Source organism: Poecilia formosa, unplaced genomic scaffold (genome assembly GCF_000485575.1).
Source record: "Poecilia formosa unplaced genomic scaffold, Poecilia_formosa-5.1.2 Scaffold111, whole genome shotgun sequence".
In the NCBI taxonomy this organism is placed as follows: Eukaryota; Metazoa; Chordata; class Actinopteri; order Cyprinodontiformes; family Poeciliidae; genus Poecilia; species Poecilia formosa.
This window is the reverse complement of record NW_006800050.1, coordinates 1,270,228-1,296,305: the sequence shown is the minus strand read 5'-3', so window position 1 is coordinate 1,296,305 and position 26,078 is coordinate 1,270,228. Positions and strand designations below refer to the sequence as shown.

At 42.7% G+C, this 26,078-nt stretch overlaps 1 protein-coding gene across 8 annotated transcripts in view; it reads right to left on the bottom strand.

Moving 5' to 3' along the window:
• The window catches only part of ppargc1a (peroxisome proliferator-activated receptor gamma, coactivator 1 alpha), a 313,605-nt gene that overhangs the window by 28,032 nt on the left and 259,495 nt on the right, over positions 1-26,078 (bottom strand). For 2 of the 8 annotated variants that reach the window (XM_016675241.1, XM_016675242.1), the window contains exons 1-2: positions 19,145-19,405; positions 16,667-16,846 (exon numbers count right to left, since the gene is read on the bottom strand). In XM_016675241.1, the coding sequence (XP_016530727.1) occupies positions 16,667-16,846; positions 19,145-19,192 (228 nt within the window). In that variant the 5' untranslated portion in view covers positions 19,193-19,405. Of the gene's footprint in view, positions 1-16,666; positions 16,847-18,709; positions 19,070-19,144; positions 19,406-26,078 lie in introns of those variants that run through there. The other 6 variants (XM_007559954.2, XM_016675243.1, XM_016675239.1 and 3 more) reach the window with 5 other exon arrangements.

Here is a 26,078-nt window from a genome sequence, read left to right as displayed (position 1 = left end):
GGGGGAGGGGAGAGACTTCAAGAGAATGGAAAGATAAACAGTATTTTTGCCCTGGGACGTTCCGTTGTCAGCTGTATAGGAACAAATCCCTTTATGCAGGATTATCGTCACTCGTGATGACTTGTGGCCATCGCTACGCCACAGGGAAAGGTGGGGCAGCAGGTCCTCAGACGCAAAATCAGAATCTTACAAAGCAGCACTAAGGCGATGTTACTAATCAGAAAGCAGGCTAAGTTATACACACATCTTTACTCCTCTCTGTATTGCTTAACATGGTTATTCAGAAGCTCATTGAGCAAATCTTTTCCTAACAACGTAAACAGTCAGTTATTATTAAAAAATGATAGACAGGACATATTTCACAGAGATAACATGGTGTACTGGGGCGATGCTGCATTGGCAAGCTAATGCCTTGCAGGAAATTGCTCTGTATGAGGTGGCATGCTGTTTAATTACTTGCAAGAAGCTTTAAAATTCACTGTGCTGGAACACAGTGCTACTGAATCCCTCACCGTTTCTCCCGCTTCCCAAATCATTACCTGAGCACTAAGCGAGCCGGTATTACCCGCTGATAAAGGCCCGGGCCTCGGCTTAGTCCAAACAGACATCCTAGTGTGAGGAATAAAAATTTAGGATCATTTTAGATGATCACAAATGGGTCTTTAATGAGCCAGCCATCTGTTTAGCCCGTACTCATCAACCATCCAATCAACTGCGTATTTAGGTGCAGCTTTATCCACCTCTTTCATCCTATTTAAACCTATAAATCTGCATTCTACAAAAAAAAAAAAAAAAAAAAATGCAGTCACATTAAAAGCTGGGGTGTGTACGCTTCAGTATGCCACGCTTTTAGGAAGGAGCTGAGCAATTTGTACAGGCTGCGGCTGGCTCAAATGTTTTTTTTTTTTTTTTTAGCTCAATCCTGTTTGAAAAACCTCCACCAAATTTGCAGGCTCCCACAGGCACCGTGTATCCCCGAAAGATAACTCGGAAGGGACTCTCATATTCAGAGAGACACGCTTGTAAAAAGCCTGAGTTGAGATGATCAGGCGGCAGCGCGCTCGCTGTTGCTCTCGTGGAGGCACTCGCGGGGCCAAGTGGGGATTTGAGAAACTGGGGTAAGGAGCAAACCACAGTGATAGTTTCTACCCAAGAGAGAAAATGATCTAATACCTATGTCCAGCTTAGGGACCACAACGTACAGTTTCGAACCAAATTCGGTACGCTTCCAATAAGCAATCTGTAATTTCTTTGGCATTGGGTTGAAAAAAAAAAACAAAAACCCAAAACAAACAAACAAGCAAACAAAAAAAAAACCCGACAGAATAACCTGCCAACCAGCTGACGTCCATTCATATTGATCACTACAGCAGCAGCTGCTGAGAGGAAGAGAGGAAAGGACAAACAAAGAGCGGAGAGGGAAAAAAAAATTGTCTCTCTGGAAGCACTTTCTTGGCCATCTCGGCTTAATGGACCCCACAGAATTAAAGAGATCTTAACAATCCTGGGCTAATTGTGGGATCACTATATATTAACCCTGCTTCAATTCTAAAGGGTGCCATTTTGAAGTAGTTTTACTCCAAATGCCTCAATTAGCCATAAAACACACTGGCAAAAGCTGGCAAAAAAAAAAAAAACAATAAAAAAAACTCATCCCCCAGCACCACCACCACCCAATCTTCCCCCACCTCAGAGAGAAAAGAAAGCCAACCCCAGTTTGTTCATTATTAGGTGAAGCCCTTTTGTTATCTGGCAGCCTGTCTTTGAGATTGCCCTTGCCTTTTACTCTTTTATTGGGTCCTACAGCACAGCATTGTGTTCTAGGAGATTCTATTCATAGGGCTGATAATGGAAGGTGAAGGTGATGTTTTAGCGCACACTCACTTTCTGAACACGGAGATAAAACAGCAAAATTAGACCTACTTATAATTTTTTGGGGGGGAATTCCAATCCTCTGAACAAACTCAACAATTTTTTCCACCTACCATTTGTGCATTAAAAAAAATGGTGAAAAATGATCCCAGATGTTGTTCAGCACACAGACCCTTATCACCGAGCGAGACTCCAAACGTGACAGACATGTCTAACGTGGAACGGCAAAGAATTTCCCTGATGTTTATTTATCAATAGCTCTCCCATTGTGCACAGCCTCGGAAAAAAGTTTTCGATGCGCTTGAGCTTTTTCTACGTATCGTCACGTTGCAGTCACAGACTTCAGTCCATTTATTGGAAATTTCGTGTGACGAATCCAAACCAGGTAATCATAACTCTGGCAGGGAAGTTCATCTTCCAGATTGGCCGTGATCCTAAGCGTATAGCAATGGAGAATCTGTTGGAAACGTGAAAACTGTGGTTTGCACATGATCTCCGTCTAGTTGGACTGAGCGCGAGCAGTGTTGCAATGAAGAATGGACAAATGTTTGAGTGAGTACATGTGATGGTTTATGAGTTGGTCTACCACAAAAAAAACCTATAATTAAACTATATTCAAGGTTGTGCTTTTAACATGACATTTGTGGAAAAAAAGTTTAACGTATACGAGCGCTTTTTCGAGGCACTTTACATTTGCTTAATCAACCACAAATCTGCGCACCACCCATATATTTATGCGTTGCAAATGACCTTGTTCTGCGCCCGCTCAGTTTCTATTTCCGCTCCTCCTTGTTCCTTCAGATTTCCAAGATTAAGAGGTTAAGCAACAAGTCAGACCTTCTAATAAGGGGCACAATCAAAAAAAAAAAAAATCTGGTGGGGGTTTGGGGGGGTCACATGTGTGTGCGGCAAATGGGGCACAAGTATCAAGTCATCACAGCTTTACTCTGCCAAGACAAGCAGCCCTGGATTTGATAAACAAATAATGTCATTCTGTGTTATTACCCTCGGCCCCCTGATTTCAGAGGAAATAAATCAACGTCAGCCGTGCTGTTAAGGCGTTAGTCAGGCCTGACACGTCGGCCGGTCACACAGGCACAACATATGGCGGTGAGGAAGGAGGGAGGAGATGGAAAGTGGGAGGGGAAGGGGTGAGGTACGGCACGATGCGTGGCGGAGAGACAAATCATGGCAGCCGCCAGAGACGTCTGGTCATTTAGCATGAGCTTACTGAGATGGAGAGAGGGTGATTATGGCCTATGCGGGGCGGTGAAACCATACATAACACTGTTAAGTTTTTTTCTGAGTGCGAATGTGCCTACTTGTGTGTGTATATATATGTGTGTGTGTGTGTGTGTGTGTGACAAAGAGAGAGACAGCGGTGGAACAATCTAAGACTGTTCCAAATCATAAAACTAAATGTTAAACCTCCATCGTGGTGAATGGCTCACAGGATGTAAATGTGAGCTGGGGACTCTTGTCATTTTCCTTGTGACTCTAAAGCCAATAGAGCATCTATTTTTTAAAGTGATTTCCTAAGTAAATGATCCTTTGGACAGACTTTCTACGTTCTGGACACACCAGTCACAACACTGGTGGGGAAACGAGTAGCTTTACACGAACAGAACAGAAATCCTTCCTTGAAGTAACCATTGGCTTTTCAAGCAGCTGTGTTTAGCTGCACATCTTTCGCATTTTAAGCCAATGATCAAACTGTCGCTGATCATTAACTTTGTGTTGTTTTTGCCATAGAAAGTACCCCTGCCTCAGTGCTTTTCTGTTGTTTCTTTGACAGACACAACTAACTATGCAGCTTTAGCGGTCAATGCCCTTTTTATGCTCTTTCTGGTAATCTTTTCAATACAAACTAGTCTTGGACCAATGTTGTGGGGTTGTTTTTCTGTTCTCTTTATTTTCTCGATGTCCATCTGGTTGAAGCAGATGGAAATGCGTACCTCGCTTGAGTCTGCTGTACACTGTGAAAAAAAACCAACAACTGAATTTTACCATATTTATATAGTGAAATTCTGGGAACCACAACTGTCGGTATTTTGTCGTAAACTAGAGACATTTTTTTTACAGTGTATATTTTTTTCCCAGTGAGAGGGAGAAGTCTCTCTCCAATTGCGAGATGAGCTTGCTCACCAAGAACGATCGTCTCAAAGTCGACAACTCAATGGAATCAACTTAAACTATGTTTTCTTTCTGGACTGGAATATGACTGGGTTGCATTCAAAAGAACTGGATTGACTTAAATCGACTTTAAACTCAGATTCTGAATGACCTGATATGGATAAAGTATATTGAGATTCCATCTGTGGTGAAGTGGAACTATCAAAATAAACTTCATTCAGTTTGAAATTTCAACAGTTTCACATCCGTTTTCTCGCATTTGCCAGAATTTGCCAGCTTCAAATCCAGGTACAATAATCTCCGTTTGAAAATTGATGTAGGTCATAAATCAATGGGACGATGACTGGAATTGTCAATGACGACTGGGACATGTGGCTGCAGATCTCCTGTGGGAAACATTTGGGATTGTTACAGCATGGTGAGATGAGCTGACAAGGGAAAAGAGGGAGGAAAATGATGCGAGAGTGAGCCGAGGGGAGAAGGAGAACTGTTGTTGCGCTTGCTGACACAGGCCAGATCCAATTGAGACACCTACTCAAGGGATGTTGGCAATGCTGCTCTCTCTAGTTTTCATTTAACCAGTGACAAACCACCTGAACTCTGTCACCAGTCTGCTGAGATCTGGAGAAAGTACCACAGATGCCTTTTCTGTGTGACAAAAATTGTCCAGTTGCTTTTGAGGCTTTTTACAGGCAGAACCAAGGAGATTAGAATCTATGGAAGTAGATTAAGGATGGGGTGTATAGATCCCTGAAAAAAAAACAAGAAAAAAAACTAACTTCTGACCAAACAGAGAATAAATCACCTGCAGTAGTCTTCGTAGGAACACATGTTATCAGACAGCTTATCCAAATAGCTGATAAGCTCACAGGTTGTTGTATATCCTGGTCAGATCTCTCGATCTAGACTCCCTGTCCAAGATGCTGTTGTTTTCCTCTTCCAGCCATTTCACAGATGGTCCAAGCAACCGTTTGCTAACACCAACCAAATCACACAGCATCATAATGACTGGACACGCTCTCCTTTTGTTTTGGCAGCCACTTCCCAATCGGCTTGGCATGAGGAAACCCTGATTGCTGTGATTGCTCCGACTGTGGCTCGCTCTGACGGCCACAGCAGGAGGGGTGAGGAAAAACAGAGATTTGGAGTCTCAAATAAAGAATAATCAACTAGATGCAGAGTTGGGATGAGGAATGGTGCTTCCCTCTGCTTCTCCCACCCCCTCCATACCCCCCACTTTCCTAATGGCATGCAAATAGCTATTTGCTTAAGTCGGCAGCTCTGAATGTGCACTTCTAAGCAAGGGGCCTTTGAACCTACTGTTACACTGCTGATAATGTGTCGGGAGAACACAGGGCGGGGGGACAGATTAAGCCCAGAGAGAAAGAAAGAGAGGAAAAATAAAAATAGAGCACAGCGATGGTTTCTGCTGTCCATCTTTTTTTGCAACATTTTCTGGCCAGCTCGCCGGTCTGTCATTAGCGGCCAAGTGTAGCTATCCATAAAACAATTACACACGGACACACACAGAGAAAGGCTGGTCATTTTGATTTTGACATTTACATAGATCTCCTACAGGACTAAAATGGACCAGAATTTCTCGCTATTATCTGCAGCTGACACCACTTCCACACTCACACACACACACACACACACACGCACATGTGCGCAGATACCTGCACAATGCGGCTCCTGACCTTTCGGGCTCTGCCAAACTCATTGAGGGTTCGCAGTGTTTCATTTGTCAAAGTAATGTCTTTCTCGGAGCGTTGCCAATGTGAGGGAAAACCCGGACGAAGTGGACAAGACACAGCGGTCGATGGCGCTTCAGACAATAGACACATAAAGGGCTCTTTCTTTCTGCATCACCATTTCAATAAACACTTTTACCGGCTTGTACATTTTGACTCTGGGACTTGCTATACAAATTCAAGTCAATTTGATTCCTTTATATCGAATTTGTTCCTCGGTGCTTTCTGGATCCAGACAGGAGACGGCGGCGGCGCCTTTCCTTGCACATCTTCAAATGCCATCTGTTTCCTGGATTCTCGTGGCTGAACAAAGAGTCGGCTTCACAAGAACTTTTGCGCAAATAGGGACGCACGCGTTGTTGCACAGAGAAAGAAGAACATGAAAGGAACAGTAGACATAAGTCGATGCAATCCCTGCTCGACTACATGAGGCAGGGGTACTATGAGAACAGACAAAGGAGCTTCTCTCTGCAGTTGTGCTTTGCTGAACGTCAAGACCTGAATTCTGCCGTAATCTGGGATCCATTTGGATATTTTGCCTTTATGAGGAAAAGGTTTTCTTTTTACAGCTTCCAACTTATACGCCACGGCTCCACACCCTGCGGGGACGCTTGATGACAAGTGTCAAACACTCAAAATCCCTTCTACTTTGAGAACTGAGGCTTTTATTGAGGAGAGCCTGCTGGACTGAGAGTGGTCTTCTGGAAGGACAATAATCAACAAGTAATTTGAGAGATTTCCTGAGTTGAACACCATTGATGAGGTCCTCAACTCCACAAAGAAAGAAACAATGCTAACAACTGCTCCAAAGCGCAGACTTCTAGAAACTAAAACAAATATATTTTTACAATCCAACTAGTTTCTGCATCCATCGCGACAGAAACTCATCGAAAACCTTCTTTATTGTTATATTATGTATAATAATGTGTTTATAAATTAATGCTTTCTGGTTCAAAGTGAAAGTAATGTTTTTTTTTATCTCTCTGGTGTGAGAACATACCCATGAAAGCTTTCACTTTAGCCTTCAGGAGCTACTGATTAGGGGCAAGTGAGTCATCCAAGCATCAACTCTCTCATGCAGCAGCAGAGCCTAAGAGAGCCTCTTGAACTATTTGAGGCCGTTACAGACTTAAATGCTTCAGGAGAGAGGGGGTGAGGGGATAAGCTGGAGATAGAGGCATACAGTCCACATTATGAAGCTCAAATAAGATGAGTATTGTTTTTGTTTTTTTGTTTTGTTTTGTTTGTTTTTTGGGAGTAATTTAGTCCTTCTTGTGCACAGTTCTGGACTGTCATGAGCAAAGGGGCAGCAAGATCAATGTAAATCATAAAAAATGATTACTAAACATTAATTTCACTTTTAACTTCCTCCAACTAAACCTACTTATAATTGCCAAATACTTTTAAATATATGTTTCTTTTTATTCTACTCCCTACAAAAACAACACAATTAGAGGTGCACCGATATGAAAATGCGAGACGCGATATTTTTGCTGCTGTGATGGCCGATAACCAAATTTGACCAATAGTATCCAGATTTCTGATATTGAATCTCTGCTTCAGATAAACATCCCAACAATACTGCACCGCAACGCTATCACACGCCCAAACAAATACCACATGGCAAGGTGGAAATAAACATTGGCTGATACTGGCCCAGTTTTACCACTGGGACAGATATCGGCCGATACCAACGCATGGTGCATCTCTAGCCACAACATTTCTAGTCAAAGTGACTTCTTATACCTTAATCTGCATTACTACACTCAGTGGAAACCATCTTAGCACTACTGCAGAAGCTGATATCTCAGTTCTTCTTATCATCACCATTGGATATGCAGCCAATCAGCACCAAGGAAAATATATAGTCCTCCAGGACTGGCTGCTTTGGGAGAATGCCGGTAGCATGACAAGTAGCACTGCGCCTAGCTATTTCAGGTTCCCAAGCTAATTTTTCTTTTAAATATTTCAGCTATGTTCAACAAAGAACATATGTTAATAGGTGGATCTGCAAATATGCATTAAAGCATCATAAACAACAAAAAATGCAAAAGTATCAATTCCAAGCACACTTGGAAGCACAGTTGTGCTAACCGCTTGAGATGAAGTTAGTTTCGCAATTTCATACAGCAGTTAAAAAAAATAGGAATACTTCTCTGTTTTGTTAAGAATCTAGTCAGAATTTGATTACATATACTGATCAAACCTGAACTTGCTTAGAGAAAATCAAGTGTGAAAAAAGACATAAACTAAACATTTCCATAGCTCTCTTGGCTTTAGGAACATCTTCAAATAAGACAAGCCCCCAAAACAAACGACAACGTTGAGACCAAGACTGGTACATTCCACTGAATACTAAATGTTTAAACTACATTTAGCTTTTCCCATAAAAAAAAAAAATAATAATAATTTTGATTTCATCTCGTCTTGTGATTGGAATTTCATTTATTGTCTTGCCTCGTGAGTCGGCTTCATCCTTACCCCTCTGCTCTGTTATAATAAAAGGTTTCTGGAAAATGTATTGGGTATTCTCAGAATATGACAGAGTACTGGAAAAGAAAGCCCGGTCAGTGCTTCTTAATCACTGCCACGGCACACGCACGCACACACACACATGCACGCACGCACACAAGTGGGATTGATGTGTATTTTACTCCAAAAAGACTGTGCTTCACCATGAAGAACTGAACCCTCTGACAGAGAGCTCCACTTAACTCTCCCCTTTCCTCACAGCATAATTTCACCGGACTGTGATTGTTTTCAAAAGACAAGTTACGGCTTTCACCGTGGCCTTTTTACACCTTCCTGCAGCTTTTCTTTGTATCGGTGTGTTTCATCTTCCAGCCGACGCCACCCATCTTTCCGATGCATTGGGAGCACTGCGTGACAGCATTCTAGGAACTGTTTTTTTTTTTTGTTTTTTTTTCCGTGCTATTAAATAATTCACGGAAGGCGAGTCTTACTGCTCAGCGTCATTACAGCATGTATGCGTTTGTGCCGAGCATTAGTTGTACTGCTGCGGTGGTGCTGGTGGTGGCGAGGAAGGGGGGGATTATTGGCTTAGTGTTTTGGCCAGGTTAAATTGAAACAGGCCTGAAAGGCTCTTAGTGGAGATTACCCTAGGTACTAAAAATAATAATTTTGTCCTCACTCCCCCCCTCCCATCCCCCTGCGCCCCCACACACACAAGCAAATAACGTCTAGCCAGAGACGCATCTGATCTTTGTATCAGTTACGTAAAGGCACACACGATAATGCAGAAGTTGGCGGCTCCAGTGCGATGACAGGGAATGGTATTCACCGAGGGGGGGCATGGGGATCAGCTGGGGCAGCAACACCAAACATGCATCAATCAGCAGCAGAGGCCCGCTGGGATCAAATGTGTGAGGGAACAAGACAGGCAGCCAAACAGCAACCGTCAGACTCAGAGATGTTTCCTTGCTTCTTTTCCAAACATTCCCCGGAGGTTCAGGGGATCTTTTTTGTTTTCTTTCTTTTTTTTTTGGCCACATCCAACTCTCTGTTTACTATCTTCTTATTCCTCCCCCCTCCAATTCTTCCTTCTTCCTTCCAGCCGTCCTTTCCAGAAGCGACATTTGTGGGCCAGAATATATTTGTTTAGCCTCTGCCGCTCCAAACTTCCCATCAGCCAAGAACAAATGCTTTGCCTCGGGAGCGGGAAGACAGAGAGAACGGAGGGAGACCAGAGCCCACAGCAGGTTGGGAGCTCTTGTTGTGGAGTGGATCTGACAGACGCTCCGAGATGACACGGGCTTGGACAGCCCACGTCTTGCATCCCTCGCTACTATACATCTGCGCCCATTTGTCTACACTTCCCTCTCATTTGTGCATCCCAAAACAGCATGGCTGCTGGTCTGAAAGCCGGGCTTGACAGTGATGGAGGATTTCCTCCATCAGACAGTGCAAACAATGCATCAGTGCAGTAAAAAAGTCTGTGGGGAACCTGAGATCAGGAAAGTATGGCGTATTCTAATAAGACTCACTTGAGAAAATGATATTATACAGTAGAATATGATAATTCATACACCCTTTTGCTGGAGCGGTGAACTGGTGCGGGTGGCGCACTCTCAAATGTCAGCATAAATTTGCAAAATGAGCGCGAGCAGCGTGCAGCAGGGGAGTGGAAGCGGGGACAGGAAGGGGTTTCTGCCGGTTTGCATGTGTGTTTTTTAGAAGCGTGTGTGTGTGTGTGTGTGTGTGCGTGTGTGTGTGTGTGTGTCTGTCTCTTTCAGCTCACAGGAGTATGTCGCCAACAAGTGTTTGAGCTAATCTACGCCTGCTTGTCTCTACAAGAGAGGCAGGAATGCTGGAGGAAAAACGTTCATCCCAGCTTGTTCTACCACAACCAGCAAGCTCGGTTAATCAATCCACCCTGGGACAGTTCCATTAAAACCACCTCCAGAAGAAAACACTCTACGTGTCTTCACTCTGTATGAATTCACAACACATAGACCCCGTAGTTAAAGTTCATGCTTAATGTTTCTGCTCTGGACAGTTATTTACAGATGACTGATGATTATTGACCAGAGAATGAGAAGTAGGAGGCGACTCATGATGTTCTTGTGTGAAACATGCACTGAAAGCAGAACACGTAGAGGTTTTCAAGTCAAAGTAACTGCCTGGCCACACATTCTGTGTCTAAACTTTAACTGGGCCATTCCATCTCATGATTCCACTTTGATTTAAGGTATTTTTTTTATATAATTCTGGTTGTGCTTAAGGTCGTTGTTCTGCTTGATGTCCCATATTTTTTATTATTTTGTTTTCAGTGTTACCCTGTTTTCAACTCCATTCATCTTCCCCAATACTGTAAGCAGTTACTCTGTCCCTACTGGAAGAAAGCACTCACACATCATGATGCTGCCACCACTATGTTTCACAGTAGGGATGCTGTGTTCAGGTATCGTTTAGGCTGCAGTGCTTGTTTTCTCCCACTCACTGCATTTTTGCATACAGGTCAAAAACAAACAAACAAAAAAAAAAAACAAATCCAAGTTTGTTCTCATCTGATTAGAACAGTTTCTACTACGTTTCCCGTAGATGTTTGGTGGAAAACTGAAAATAGAACTGTCCCAACTTGTAATTGTTTTGAATGCCTCAATAGGTCTGTAGCCGTGTAATACTCTCTGAAAAGAGCTGAACTTCCCATCGCTGACGGATATTGTTAAATAATCTAAAGTTGCTTTTCTTTCCTCCTCAACTTCAACCCTGAACTGTTTACTACATCTCTACTGCACATCAAGAATTTTACACCACTTCAGTTTTGTACCACTTATTCTAACTGGAAGTGTTTTCTTATGCCGTTATTCTCAATTTTCTTCACACAAGAATAGTGTTGTTGGTGAATTATTTTTGCACCACAATTTCCCTTGTCATCTTGTCTTTGTATAATTGCTGCTTTAAGACGGTAACAGACTTTTTTGTCTTTTCCCTTAAAGCTAAGTGTTAGCTTTAACTTTTGGGTGCAGATAATATGGAGTTATACAAAAGTAAGACACCTAGAGTGTTATTGAGTGCAGGTACGATGCAAACTGCTTATAACCTCTTAAGAGAACCTTATTTAAAAAAAAAAAAACTGACTATCCCTTTAAGCCTGCGAGCTTCTGGGCAATAAGGCGCAACTAAACCTAGACAAAGCCTGGTAATGCTGTTTGAAAGCTGATTCAATCACCACATCCTGAAAATGACATAAACAAGATAATAAAAAAAAACACACCAACATATGTGCGCTCACATTTTAACACTCAGTATGGCTAATATCAGTGTAATGCTTTAAGCTTCGGCATCTTATTTTACTACTTCCTAAGCTCACAACCTTTTGCTTCCAATCCGCAGGCTTTGGGTTTGGTTGGCTAACGTCCAAGCCTCTCCTCGTCCATGTGACTACTTCCCTACCCATCTGTCCCGGTGCCTCTTTGTGTCTCCCCTTTCTTTCCCTCCTCTCTTTCTTCCTGCGCTCGTCCCTGTGCTCCACCTGTCCATCTATCATCGAAGTACTTCACAAAAGGAACACATGCAGAGGCAGAAAGCATGTAAAAAGATAAGCCCGGAGCCAATTTTCCCCTCCAAACCACACATGCCAACTCAGAGCCAACAACAGCTGTAAATGCCGTCATCTGCATATGCGGGACGCGGTAGCTGCCGCGAGGCGTCCATCACTGGAATCCAGAAAAGCCCAAACCGCGATGGAAGCACATTTCCATCTATCAAAGCGTGGAGGCTGGAAACGAAACCCAAGTAGTGACCTGTGGTTCAAAAAGACGTCGGGTCACACTTCTGGTGCTGTTATCTTTGGCAGTACACGGGGAACTTGTTGGACTGGCTAGCCCCTTAACAACTGCAGTCAGAAATAGACCGGTGGACTTTCGCGGTCGGCTCATTTTGAAGAGGTGTCAAATACGCCGGGGCCGAGAGCGATAGCCGCTGTGTGTGTGCGTGTGTTAAAAGGCAGGGGTGTGGCATATCGCTCCCCACATTTTGTGTTGGGGACAGTTGGGACGATGGCAGGGAATGAAGCAAAAGGCCAGCCAGAGGACAGCTTGTGATCTGAGGACACACGCTGCTTTCAGAACACAACCGCACATGTACACAGATAGAAACATTGATGAAGCCACTCTTCAGTGGATTAAAAAAAAAAAAAAAGGCTGCAGAAAATTTCCATTCCTCCGTTTACATTTTTTTTTGTGTGCGTGTGTCTGGTTCTAACTTTTCAAACCTTCTTCTTTACTCATTTACTACAACGCCGCATCAAACCTCGCGCTGAATCAAATACCCAGGTGCCATAGAAAACAGCAGGTGTTTGTCTTTCCCTCAAAGCTGCAAATCATTTCAACAGCTGACTAACTGAACCGGTGAATGCAGGTTCACACATCCAAGGAGCAGATTGTTTTGATGGGGATATTAAAGGGGGGGGGGGGGCTCAGTGTGACAGCTGCACCCAGCTGTTACACATGTTGCTCCAAAACAGCCCTGATAATCTGCTACCTGCTGGAACGCTATGGCGCACGCAAGAGAGGCAGAGACGGGATGCAAGTAAAGCAAAGGACCCTTCTTGCAGGTCTTTCTGCAATATGAGCATTTATTAACACTTTCTCTAAATCTTCAACTTTTCTTTGCGTGTTTCTCTCCTCCGTGCAGAGGCCAACGTGGAGGAGGCGCAGGAAGTGCAGCTGCTGTCCCAGCTCTCTGATTCCTGCCAAGTAGCAAACTTTCCTCTGTCAGATTAAATAGGATTAGCCGGCCCTGCTGTATGATGAACTCAAAGCTTCCTATGGTGACTTGTAACTCTCCAAATATGCAGGGGGAAAAAAAAAAAAAGGTCAGGGAAATGTATTAATTGACTTGCAACCTATTTTCACAATATCCCTTGAACTTATTTACATTGTGTCATGGTACAACCAAAAACAGGTTTTGCCTTTTACGGAGACTGTATGTGATAAACCACAACAAAGTAGCATTTGGTGTTAGTACTCAACCCCCTGAGTTAATACTTTGTAGAGCCACCATCTGTCCTTTGGGATACATCTCTGCCCCTCTAAAAACAGAATTTTTGGTATTTTCTTTTTTAAAAAAATCAAAATAGATCAATTAGAATGGATGGAGAGTGTCTGCGTGCAGAACTTTTTAAACCACGCCACAAACCGCTCCGTTGTTCCTCTGGCTGCATGTTCAGAGTTGTCCTGCTGATTGGTGAACCTCCGTCTCAAGTCTTTTACAGACAAATAGACCCTGCTTCGTATATTTCTCCAAAACTTTCTCTCTCTCTCTTACATCCCAGTTCGATGACTTCTTAAGCCAGTTGGCTGCACTAAATTTTAATTTGAGAAATCAGATCAAAGGTGGCTGAAAATAAAATGGTTCATGTACCGTTTTTCTACAATTTCATAACCACACGTCACTCGGTGATCTGGTACAAACCTGACAAAAGGCATAAAATGTGCTTGTGACACAAAAACACAGGTTCTTGTTTTCTGGACTGCTGAGGGTGTGAAACGTATCAATGCAATTTGCCCGGTTTACATGGGGCAAAAATCCCACGCGCTGAGGTACGCTACAGTGTGCACAAACGTGCACATGATTCAGCCTCTCATCCCAAGTTTCTCTCATCATGCAAAATTCCATTGTGTGTAAAAATGACACACATACTCACGCAGGCACATGTATACTCTCTCATTGGTATTTTTATCCATCCCCAGAGCCACTCGGTGGCTGCTAGCCATATCACTCTACAGACTACAGAGGAGCCACGGCCACACTAGCTAGTACTTAAGACCCCCCCTCACCTCCCCTGTTTGGGGTAGTCTACAGCTAAAGAATGCAAGGTGATAAATAGAGCCAAACATGGAAAGAATTTAGTCTGTTATCAACTGCTGCCTGCAAGACCACCGAGGACACGCGCGCACATTCACACAAAGACAAAACGCACAACAGAGACCCTGGAAACGTGACCACATGACAGGGCCATAGGTGCGCACATGCACTGGCTCCTCACACAGGGTTTTTCCTCCTGAGGCGAGGCTAAAGCATCCAATCTCAGCCTTTCTTGTCTATCTCTGGCACTGATAAAGGTTTATAATGAACTGGGGACTACAACTCAGTCCCCAAGACTGATGGCTTTATGGCCCTGGCCAGATCATCACCCTCTGTGGACTTTTGCTTGCCACCGGGCAAGAACAGCAAGAGAGCCAGAAGGAGAGAAAGCGGAGGGGGGCGGAGGGCAAAGATTAAAGTTTTACAATCCAACCTTTGAGAAGTATTTTGCAATACTCCCCATTCCTATGTCCACCGTTTACTACGGACACGTTTTCTCAGATCTGTGCCGCATTACTAGGTTCGGGCTGAAATAAATGCAGGAATTTGATAAAGGAGCCGTCGCGGCCAGGAGCCAAACTAGAGGACAAAGGTCCTCCTGGGCGTTATCTTCTTCTTCCTTATCTTTTGTACTCCAATGTAAAATTGTGTTTGTAAACTAGTAACAGATGAACAATTTGTTTGGGTTGCATTCAAGAATATGATAAACTGTTCTGTTGGGGCCGGGGGGGTTATTCCACCGTGCTGCAAGTACAAATACGCTTCACGCTGCCATAAAGCATAATGTGGCCACAGACACTTCTGACGAGTAAAATGATTCAGAAGTGACCAAATATTTCTCATTAAAGTGACGTCTGTCTCATGTTATCTAGTTGCTGTCAGAATGTGACTTTTTCTAATGAAATGTGTGCAAGCTAGTGTTTTTATCCCTGGATGTAAAGTTGAAGCTTTTAGGGTTGACTTCATATTGCTTCATATTGGGACTCTAATATCTAAAAACTGTCAGCATTAAAAAAAAAAAACAAAAAAAAAAAACACTTCTTGTCAAGCTGGCCGGTATCACTCAGTTACAAAAGAATCCAAGAAGCTATCAGAGCTTGGGAAAAAGCTATTTTTAAATTTATATTTTGCATTCCTCTCAGAGTTTTGCAGCTCATTAACAGTTAGCAACTAACAAAGCGACAGTTCTCCTTTAAAGAGTAGTCCTTGGCAGGCCCTGTTAAACTGACAGAATCGACTAGTACAACTGTATCATCGGGTTAAGCAGGCATAACTAAAAAAAAAAAAACTAAAAAAGAATCAAAGAAGCGTCTGACACAGACGCAGAAATAATATGAATATTTATCATTCAGCATCTGCATATTCATATTATTTTGGTTGTTTCTGTGGAAGCTAGCTTCAAATTATTTGTGAAAATGTCACCAATTCACTCACTTTTTTCAATAATATTGTTGAGAAAATGTGGCTGGGACCATCGAACACCTGGGCGCAATGCTATATGGCACGCTATTGGCTGGCGCTTGCAAATCAAGGAGCACCATTCGTTTTTCCTGACATTATTTGGCTGTAGGCCTACTCAGAAGAGCAAAACCACGGAAGTCTGTACATGTTAACTTAAGCAATAATGTTGCTTAGATTGCTTCCACTGCACATTAAAACATATTAGGGTATATTTGGTTTTTGAAACAGCAGGCATTTTTTGGAGAGGGTGTCACATATCGCAGATTTCAGCTTTCTTGTTGGAGGCTGTGGTCTCTAAATCCCATGATATTAGCTGGGAATACGGGGAGGATTTGTGGACTTCGGCCAAGCACAGAATAGCTTAAATTTTTACTGTGTCTACAAGCTTTGTATTTGTGGCAATATTTTTGGCACTCAGAAGAAGAAGGAAAAAAAAAAGTTCTGGACAGTATGTAAATATCGTGAAAATTATTGAGCTGGCTAACAGTTAGCTAATGATGGTAAAGTTAGCATCTTCTTTGAATACTCCTTCGGTTGCTATGTTGTATTGACGAGAGTCCATTAATAATGATTGCTGGTCGACATTTACATTTCAGTTACAAAAGTGTCTAAGAAGCCTCTGCCATCTGAAAATCATTTTTGTGGAGATTTTGGGGATTTTTGCTAATCATGACCAGATGCTAAAGTTAGCATCTGCTTCTTAGCTCCAATCTAAATGGCTCCTGCTCAGGATTTAAAGATTCTAGATGGCATTTCATCATTTTTAGTTCAAAATCAAAAATACTTAAACTGATCACACTGGAACTGGATCATTCTGCATCAAAAAGAGCTCCTTTAAAACTTTTTAAGTTAAACTATTTTTATTACCATCCTGCATTAACTGAGAGTAGAATAAAACTGAAAGTATAATAATAATACCTGTCAAATCTGCACTGCTTACAAATGACTAACAACAGTTTAGGATTTGTGAGAAAATGGATTCTTTGTTTTCCTCAAAATATTACAAACATCTAAGGATCTTGAAGACATTATGTAACGGCTCGTCTCCTCAGCACGATGCATCGTTTCCACCCCCAAACAATAAGCTGGCCTGAAACAGGTCTGTAAGGTCAATTTACCTCAAAAAGATTAGACGCTTCATTCCCATACTGAGAGGAAATGATCTCCGATTGGTCGCTGTACCATTTAAGGCCACCCAGGAAGCTGTCGGCATCCAAGTCGCTGACATCCAGCTCTGAGAGGTCAAGTTCAGGAAGGTCTGGGCAGAGGGGCTGGTCTTCACCAACCAAGGCAGCACACTAGAGAAAAACAGAAACAACAAAGATGTTTAGGGAGATAGAAAAAAAAAAAGTCTTCCAGCACCTGCACTCTAAGAATCAACTTCAAACGCATAGTATAAAATATTCTACATAAACAACTTATCCCACTGGAATTTGTATTATTCACCACTCCCCTTGGATCCGTCTCTTTCAGGTGCTCTGCGAAGCCATAATTAATCAATAACTTTTCTCACAATTACTCCATTTGTTATTAACAGACCTGCTATGACAGTGCTGTGTTTATTTTTTTTTTTTTTTTTTTTCAGGAGTCTGCAACCTGTTTCCATTTAGCTTCTCTCCACCTCCAGTACACTGCGTACACCGGAGAGGCCATGGCCTCCCGGCTACTAAATGCTGCCTGTTGACATTTTGTTATTCACCAGCCTCTTTTATGTAATCTAGCCAATGTGTATACTTTTGTAGCAGCTGTTCCTGCTTCCTGGGTGTACAAATCATCAAGTCTCGCCCTGGCTGCAGACTGGAGCAGGACGGGGGTCTCGGTGAGCGAAACAAACAGGAGGCTGGCTCTTTTATCACAGAAAAATAAACATTGATTTAAATCTTTGCGAGGAAGACTTTAAAGAACTTAACATCCTATACTCGAAGGGATTGTTTTGGCAATGGAAATCCAAACCTTTGGGAGAGGGAAAAAAAAGTGATCTTGCTGCAGCCATGGATGTTTATTACTTAGCTAAACACATATTAGGCGTTTATGAACGCCACAGGGAGGGGTTACGAGAAATACAAGATAGACATCCTCAGGCAAAGCCGTAATGGGTGTTTGTCCCCTGCAGAGAGGGAGTCGGGTTCGGATCAGGAGCAAAAGCTGAGACGGGGTGGGATGCTGTGCCAAGTAGGAAAACCCGTCCAGATCTCGGTGTCACAGTTCGTATTTCCACTGGAATTTGCCAACAGTCGCGACTGTGATCAGACGACTGTCATGGTGCAAAATGCAACAGAGAGGTGTAACAGATTCACTGCGCCACCACCTCTCATCACCTTTACGTGATCCAGCCAGCAAAAAAAGAAAGAAAAGAAAAAAAGGGGGGCGGCGGTAAAAAAAGCAAACTGTTCAGATATTCAGAGAGTGGACGTCCTGTACTTGAATTATCTCACGCACGTCTTGGTAAACTAATGAAATAGCGCCGCCAGCCAGGCGATCAGGATGCACCACGGCGCTCCAGCGGATTTTTACGCACGCACCGCGCATGAAAACACCTGCTCGGATGATTATTAGAGGAAGCAGGCAGCCCTCTTGTTTGGAGAACAAGCTTTTAAGGTGGACACATCGCACAGAATCGATGGAAATGAAGTTTTTAAAGAAGCCTGCACACTGTCGCAGTCCAAATCAGAAACTCTCTTGAAGCATACCTGAACTAAAGTGCTGTCGCGCACTTTTTTCACCCCCCCCACCCCTTATATTAAATCTTAAAGCCCATAACAGTAATATAAATTAGAAGCTAGGATGCAGCTATGGTCGAAATTAAAAATAAAAAAATAAAAAATTCAAATCAAGCAGTCAGATGCCAGCTTAAGTAAAAAATTAAAAAAAGGAATCAGGGGAAAATTTGATGAATAAGTATCTTTTATCATTTGCTAGGCGAAAAATGAGAATAAAGTGCGCTGAAATAAAAAGGCGAAAGAAATTTTAGGATTAAGTATAAAATCATCGACTCTGGATGTTGTCGTTAAAAACGATGCTCCTGCCAGATCGCGTTGCTTCTCTGGTTTGGGGAAGAAAGAAAGAAAAAAAAAAACCTTCAAAAACAAAACTATCCCAACTGCGAGGCACATCGTGAGATTATCACCGCCAGTGGATTTCATCTGTCAAACGACAAATACCTGACTCTGAGACATTTCAGTCATTTCGGCATGAATAAGCCCCCCTTCTCTTTGCACCCAGAGCGCGTTCCGTCCGCGGCTGGAAAGAGACTCTCCGTCAGTTTTGCAAGCGCAGATCCTGCAAGGAGGTAAAAGCGATGATCCTGGAAAAAATAAAGAGACCCTTCGAGCGCGCCTGACAGCCTCTACATGTTTAACTGAGGTGGAAAGCAACACTCCGCATGCCATATATTCCCTCGCTGTAAATCCCTTGCATCCTCAACCGCCGCGTCCAGACGCGCGCGCTACACCGGCACCACTGGAAGAGGAAGAGGAGGAGGAGGAGGAGAGACTTGTCCATCGTTCCAGGTGGGGGGGGAAAAAACCCTCCGGAGGGCTAGAAGGATGTGAAAGGAGGATTTTTTTTTTTTTTTTTTTTTTTTAAGATGCGCTCACCTCTAATTCTGTCCACACCGAGTCCTGGTTACACCTGTCCCACGCCATCCAGAATCACTGAATGACGCTCCGAAAAACAAAACCCAAAAAGGCAAAAAAAAAAAAAAAAAAAAAGAAGAAGAAAAAATAAAATCAAGTAAAAAAAAAAGGAAATCCACACACGCTTCCCACTCGCTCTCGCACAGGCAACTGCTGCCCCTCGCCGAGAATGAACCGAGGGCACCTGTCTTACAACTGCTTTCCATCACATGACAAAGCTATTAAAAGTAGGCAGGGGAGTGACTCCGCGTCCACTCCACTCCACTCGCCGGTGACGCGCGGCGAGCGGGCGGAGTCTGGCAGCGCAACATAGTAAAATCCCACTGGTGCACTGCAAAAAATGTCCACCGGAAAACCAGATCATGATCTCTTTGACGTTAAATCCTATGTCAGAACATAAATAATAATAATAATAATAATAATAATAATAATAATAATAATAATAATAATACATTACTTATGTGTTTTTAAAGGAATTAAACAGTGGTGGCATTATCATGGAGGTTTTATAACAGTGTAAATCAACAAGCTGAAAAAGTAATAAATCAACTAAAATATTACCAAACCAATTGTTTATTGACTTTTATTTATTACTATATATCTATTGTCTTAGCCTGCTATTTTCAGAGTTATTATATCAATTATTAAGAGGTAGACTAGTTGTGTTGCTGTGCGGTAGTGGCAGCGGCATGCTGTGGGGATGACTAAAGAAAGAATCATCCCCACAGCATGCTGCTGCCACCGTCACTAAAGTTCAAATCCGTTTCAAACTTAAGACTTTTTAGATATTTTTGGCTTACTTCAAATATCTACAAAGGTTTCCTAGAAATAACTGGATACTGGTCATGAGATCAAACTTAAACTCCATAAAACACCAACAATTGCAAAAGTCGCCCACTTCAACGTTGCCATGACGTTTCTTTTTTTTAAACGCCTGAGTAACATATGTGCATGAAATGGACTCTTGAATCTGTCCTTTATTGATGGCAAAGTTTCAGGTTTTCATTTTAGTTTTCTTAAATTAAACTGACAAAAGCAGCAGAAGTTTAATCTTGGCACCAAGAGTATTTAGATAGGGGTTTTGTTTTCATGTTCATCGTTTCATTTGGTTTTTTTTTATTGTATCCCAACAAAGAGTTGTTGCAAAGGTGACTCCACCAATTTCAAAACGTAAACATCTAAAATATCCCTTTCACTCCGGATGCCTTTATTTCTAAGTCTCACACTTAAAAACATGTAAAGTTTCCCAAATTATTGGCCTATTTTCAAATTTTACCCTCAAACATTTCCAGATGTTTATTTCTTTTGGAAATGAAATATAGATAAATAAACATTGCTCCATTCTCAGTTCCCCCCCCCCCAACACTATCAGAATAGCAAAGAGCACCAAAAACTAATTTCAAGTTTATTTTTTTTTATTTTTTTTTATTTTAACATTGTGGGGAAACCCTATTGGCTGAGGGTATTAGCTGAAATCCAACCACTGCAGGTAAGATACTTATAGTTAGCCACAGAAGTCAATAATATACATAAACTACTCTTTCCCCCTCCCCTTTTTTTAATCTTCTTTTAATTTATGAATTTAAAACTGGTCTTAAATTCAGAAAATTCCTCTTCTTTAATCTAGAAGAGGAGTTTTTCTTCTCTGAGTTATGTCCTAATTACCTCCAGCCATCCCTTTAAATATAAATACCAATGTTTGGGGCGGGGAGAACCGAATCAGATAAATCTGTTTTTAGGCAAGATTTCCTTTTCTACATCGAGACTATGAAACAAAAGGACAGGTGGCAGCGTGGGCCTTGTATATACTGTCAACTGGATGTTGTATAGGCAACACCACCACCAGAGTGAATAAAAACAGAAGCTTTGTGGATATCTTAAACAGAGGTGGTTTTCTGTTAGGGAGCGGACTGACAGGTATACAGCTGGTACGACGGATTCAATCTTCGCTGCTGCATTTGTGCCATTTAAGGCTCTTTTTGTTTTTTGTTTTTCTGAGCAATTCAATAACAAAGCAATGAGTTTTCAAACCAATAGGGCTTTTTTTTTTTTTTTTTTAAATGATGACTGTCATTGTTTCTGTTTGGACTACGTTTTTCATAAAACACCCAAGCTATATTCAAACAATACATTCCCGTAATAAGAGACTCACTCCGAGGACTATGCGAACCCCAATCCAATTTTTACTCTTGTAAGCCTATTAAGTCCACCTGAGCATGCAAAAGAGCAATTGTCTCCCTAAATTGGTGAACCACATACAGTAAGTCTCATTAAACACTAAATTGCACAGAAGCCCATAAAAAAGGTTGTGCGACTGGAAATGTAAATTGTTCGGCTCGCGCGAAGAGCCAGACAGTGTGAGGTAAGGGTGTTACAGTTTATGGACATTTGTAGCATTAAATCTATACATCTGCCCAGTGCCCAGAGATATGCCACCCAGAAACCGAAGCAAAAGAAAAAGGAAAAAAGCTCTGATCGGAGCAGGTGGCGTGTGCAGTGACCTCACAGAGTCCAGATGGACCAGGGTTGCAAAGATAGCAATATAGGAGTGACATGGGCATCACACGGAGCATCATGGTAGGTTGCTTTGTGACTGCAGCAGAGAAAAAGCACTAAATAACTCTATGTTGAGGTTAATCTTTGATGAAAAACGCTGTTAGCAATTCTCCTTCTGTAAGTGCAGCATGAATGCAGGTAAAGCAGCCAGAAAGGGAGACTTTATGGCAGCATTTTGATGACAGACATGGTGGGGGGTAAAAAAAGGGAGGAGCGGTGGGAGGAGCGGTGGTGGGGGGGGACTTGGCACCAAGTTTATGCTCATAAATGATATATCTGTCTCCTAAAGCGGCATGTAAGTCACAGTTTTACTGCATATCTGATTGTCCTCTTCATACCAATTAAGACAACAGAAGCTAAAGATAGATAGCATGCTATGATTCCCTCTTTTGAACGAGCTTCTGTTTCCCCACTGAAAACACTTTCCTGCTCCAGGGTACCTTTTCACGTATTCAGAGGCAGAAATTTGAAGATACAGGAACCATTTATTTGTTTTTTAATGGAGATGAAGGGGAGCAGGAGAGAGGTGGCGATCTACGGCCTGAAGAAAGCGCAGGCTTTGAAATGCTTTTGTTTTAATGGTGTGTTTTACTGGTGTGCGGTTCTTATTAATGTTTTTTAGAATAATACTCTGACGTCAGACTGTTTGTTGAGAGTTGCTGTATCCCCAGATTTTCTGCAGCTCCTGATCTTCCCATTGGCTGAACAGAAGCATCCCCTTCTGCATGATTATGCCACCACCATGCATCACAATGGGGATGGTCTTTTCAAGATGATGCATGTCGTCCTGTGTACTGTATGTGACTTGTGGGGCGAACTGAAAACATGAGCTATTATCCTCTGTGTGATGGATTCTCCCACCTGATTTGTGGATATTTGCAGCTTTTCTTGGCTGCCTCTCTGAATAATCCTCTTCTACGCAGATCAAAACCTACTTCGAAATTATGAAAGTCCCTTAAAGTCCTAATAATAATAAAAAAAAACAAAAACAATGAATATTATGGTTGTGTCGTGAAAAAAAATGTAGAAAAAGGAACGTCAGAAACGAGGCTCAACATGCAGAGTACAGAGCTCACAAAGCGCCGCAAGTTTCAGGACCAGTTCGATCCATTCTCCCCGCAAAGAAAATCAGCCTCAGGTCTTGATTTCACACAACCATTGCATTTAACCGCTTGTTTAAATGCACCCTCTCCATGAGGGTGAATCTATGGGACAGTGTGAAAAATTGCTCGCATAGCATGTTGCCTTCCTTTAGGGTGGCCCAAACTCTTCCATCCCCCCTCTCTAGACCTCTGAATGTTGCAAACTGTCTAACGTAACCTCCAAAGCACAGCTCAAACAGACACATTAGAGAGTTAATAAATTAAAAGAGACACTGACAAATTGTAAAACGCCTCTAAACTCGAAAATAAAGCGATATGACAACTGTCGGGGTCGCGAGTGCCGACATTTACAGGGCCTCGTAAAGCTCTCGATGATTAAACCGTTTCTAAAGAGAGTTTGGTTGACAAGTGGAGTCCTCCGAGCCAAAATGGGGCTAATCCACAGATAATTATCTCTGTTTGAATATTCAGTGTGGCCTGACTCGTGGCACGGAGCTTCCCATTTGCATCTCTGGTCTTATTGAATCTGATATTAACATATCTATTAAAAGAGCCAAATTTGCATCGATCTCTGTTGTCATTTCGGAGCCAAACGGGGCGTCTGTTTTGACACTCCATCCATTCTTGGGAGACGGCGTCTTGCTTTTTGCCTTTCGCTGTTAAGTGTGTCGCCGGCCCTCAGAGAGCGAGCTGCTGCTGCGCGCCGCATGTGGGGGGGCGGTGATTCATATCACTTTGTTGCATGTCATTGCTCCCAACAGAATCCATCCTAGCATCTGGCCATTTTAATACACGGTGGCTGGATTCATGAGAATTAATTGAGGGCAGAGGTAAAGCAGAGCGCCGCATCTATCCACGTATCCTTCAGGACTTTAATAGGACAGCTTATGCTTCGTTGTCCGGGCAGCCCGTTTGACGTGCTTTCAGATGTTTGGCGCATGGGTCATTTTTCCACTTGATATGTCATATTGTTTTCGCCCTGCTAGGGTACAGTGGAGGAAGTGGTTGCATTTCACAGTGGTCTCAGGCTCGGCAGTAGCACAGGATGTAATGCCATACAGGACTAGCTCCAGGAAGTAGAAATGGGCACACTGTGCAAGTAAGCAGTTTTAGAGCCGGGGTCGGATGGTGTCGCAAGTTTGTGGAGTTTCCGCCCCCTCCCCTCCCACTTCCACTGAACTTTCCCATACATTCTTGCGAATCAGAGCATAGTTTTGGAAGATTTTCTACAAATGAAAATCTGAAAATGTGTGGCATGTGTGTGTGTGTGTGTGTGTGTGTGTGTGTGTGTGTGTGTGTGTGTGTTTGTGTGTGTGCAAGTGTTGTAAACTCCAGCCCAATTATTTCCCTTCAGAAATCACATTACTGGTAAACAGAGTCCTCCGGTGTGTAATGTAGTCTGGTATCAAACTCACAGGTCTGTGGGAGAAAAATGAGTGAGCAAACAGCATCATGAAGAAAGAGGAGCAAACCAGGTCAATGATGAGGTTGTGAAAAAGTTTGAAGCGGGGCTGGGTCATAAAACAATGTCCTCAAATGCAGCCTGCCAAGACATCCACTTAGACTGGCACAGTGTGTGGAGAGAGCATTAATTAAAGAAGGAGTTGAACTGTAGAGATTCACAGTTTAGGTGGGAGAAAACTATTAGCCATGCACTGCACAAAAAAAACCTTTATATAATAGAGGGAAGAAGAAAATTATTGTTGAAAGAAAGCCATTAGAGGTCATACCGATAGCTTGCAACAAGCCATGCAGGCGGCGCTGCCACTATGTAGAAAATGGGGCTCTGGTTATTAGACGCTAAATGAGGTAAAAGTAACACCATCCTCACCATTAAAACATGGTGGTGGCAGCTTTATGCTGCGCTGATACTCGTCTTCAGAAAGCATAGAGAAGCTAAAGACCAGATAACCCTAAACATTGGAAGAGCTTAGCATTGTGTGCTAGAATGGCCCTGTCAAAGTCCGAAGCTAAAACGGCTCAACATAACTTCCTGTGGTCAGTTTGACTGGACTCGAGCTATTTTGCAAAAAGGAGGGCAAAGATTAAATCTCTAAATATAAAATATAATAAACCGATTTGAACACAGCCCAGCATCAGTAATTGAACAAAGTAATGATCTAGGGAGGCTGAATCCAATTCCATGCAACACTTTTCAGGTTTTTATTTGTGTTTATCTAAAAAAAAAAAAAAAAAAATCAGAAAAATATAATAAAAATCTAAAAATATTTAGGCACATGAGGTTTTGCTCGACTGCAGACCCATTAGAGATAAGGGACTTCTACAATCCAGGCAAATGCTTGTGGTTTGCATACAGTGAGCCGGTGAGTTCTCCCTCCTTGAGGATTTCACATCTTCTCTCTTTGTTGTGCCCTTCAGAGAAGACATCGCTTTGCCGCCCTTCGTGCAAAAGCGTGTAATCCTTTCCATCAATGAACTCCACTGTGTCATTTAGCCGCTCTCGGGATGGCGGCTGCTTTCCCCACGGAGAGTCCGGCCCACATTATTAAGGCAAATGGCATGAAGAGGCTAGGGCCAGTTAGCCATGGCAGAGACTTGCAATTTAAAGTAGCATCAGCCTCATGTGGTGACTGGTAAACACAAGGAAAAAAAAAAAAAAAGGAAAAAGAGGCCTGAGGGTGCAACACAGGAACACCCTCTCCTTTCCCGAGCTCCAGTTCTGTTTTGGTAGAGCTGAGGTAAATGTGTTTGGCCCTCCTCAGATACAGTCGAAAAATATCACCCGGTGAAGCGAACTGTAGTGTCCCCCTCCCCCTGGGCTGGGTGTTGGAGGGACTGTTATTAGGGCTTGTTTAAGATCACCAGCAATTCATGGAAAATGCATGTGAAAAGTGGTGCTGGAAAGAGGAAGGGGGGGGAGTGTGTGTGCACATATGTCTTTGGGAACCTGGCAGAGCCTAACATGCGCTCTGGGCAGGGGCTTCTGAGAGACTTCTTGTTTTGCCTGGGTATAGCACTCACAAGGAATATTAAAATTTATGGGCCATGAGGGTTTGGGTTACAAACACACACACACACACACGCGCGCACACGCACACACACACACACACACACGCACACACGCACACACACACACACACACACACACACGTTTGTTTTGCTATCTTTGTGGGGACTTTCCATTGACTTCCATTCATTTCTACTAATTTCTACAGCCTAAACCTTACCTTTACCCTTTTCCTAACCCTAACCATCACATACCTAACCCTAACCAT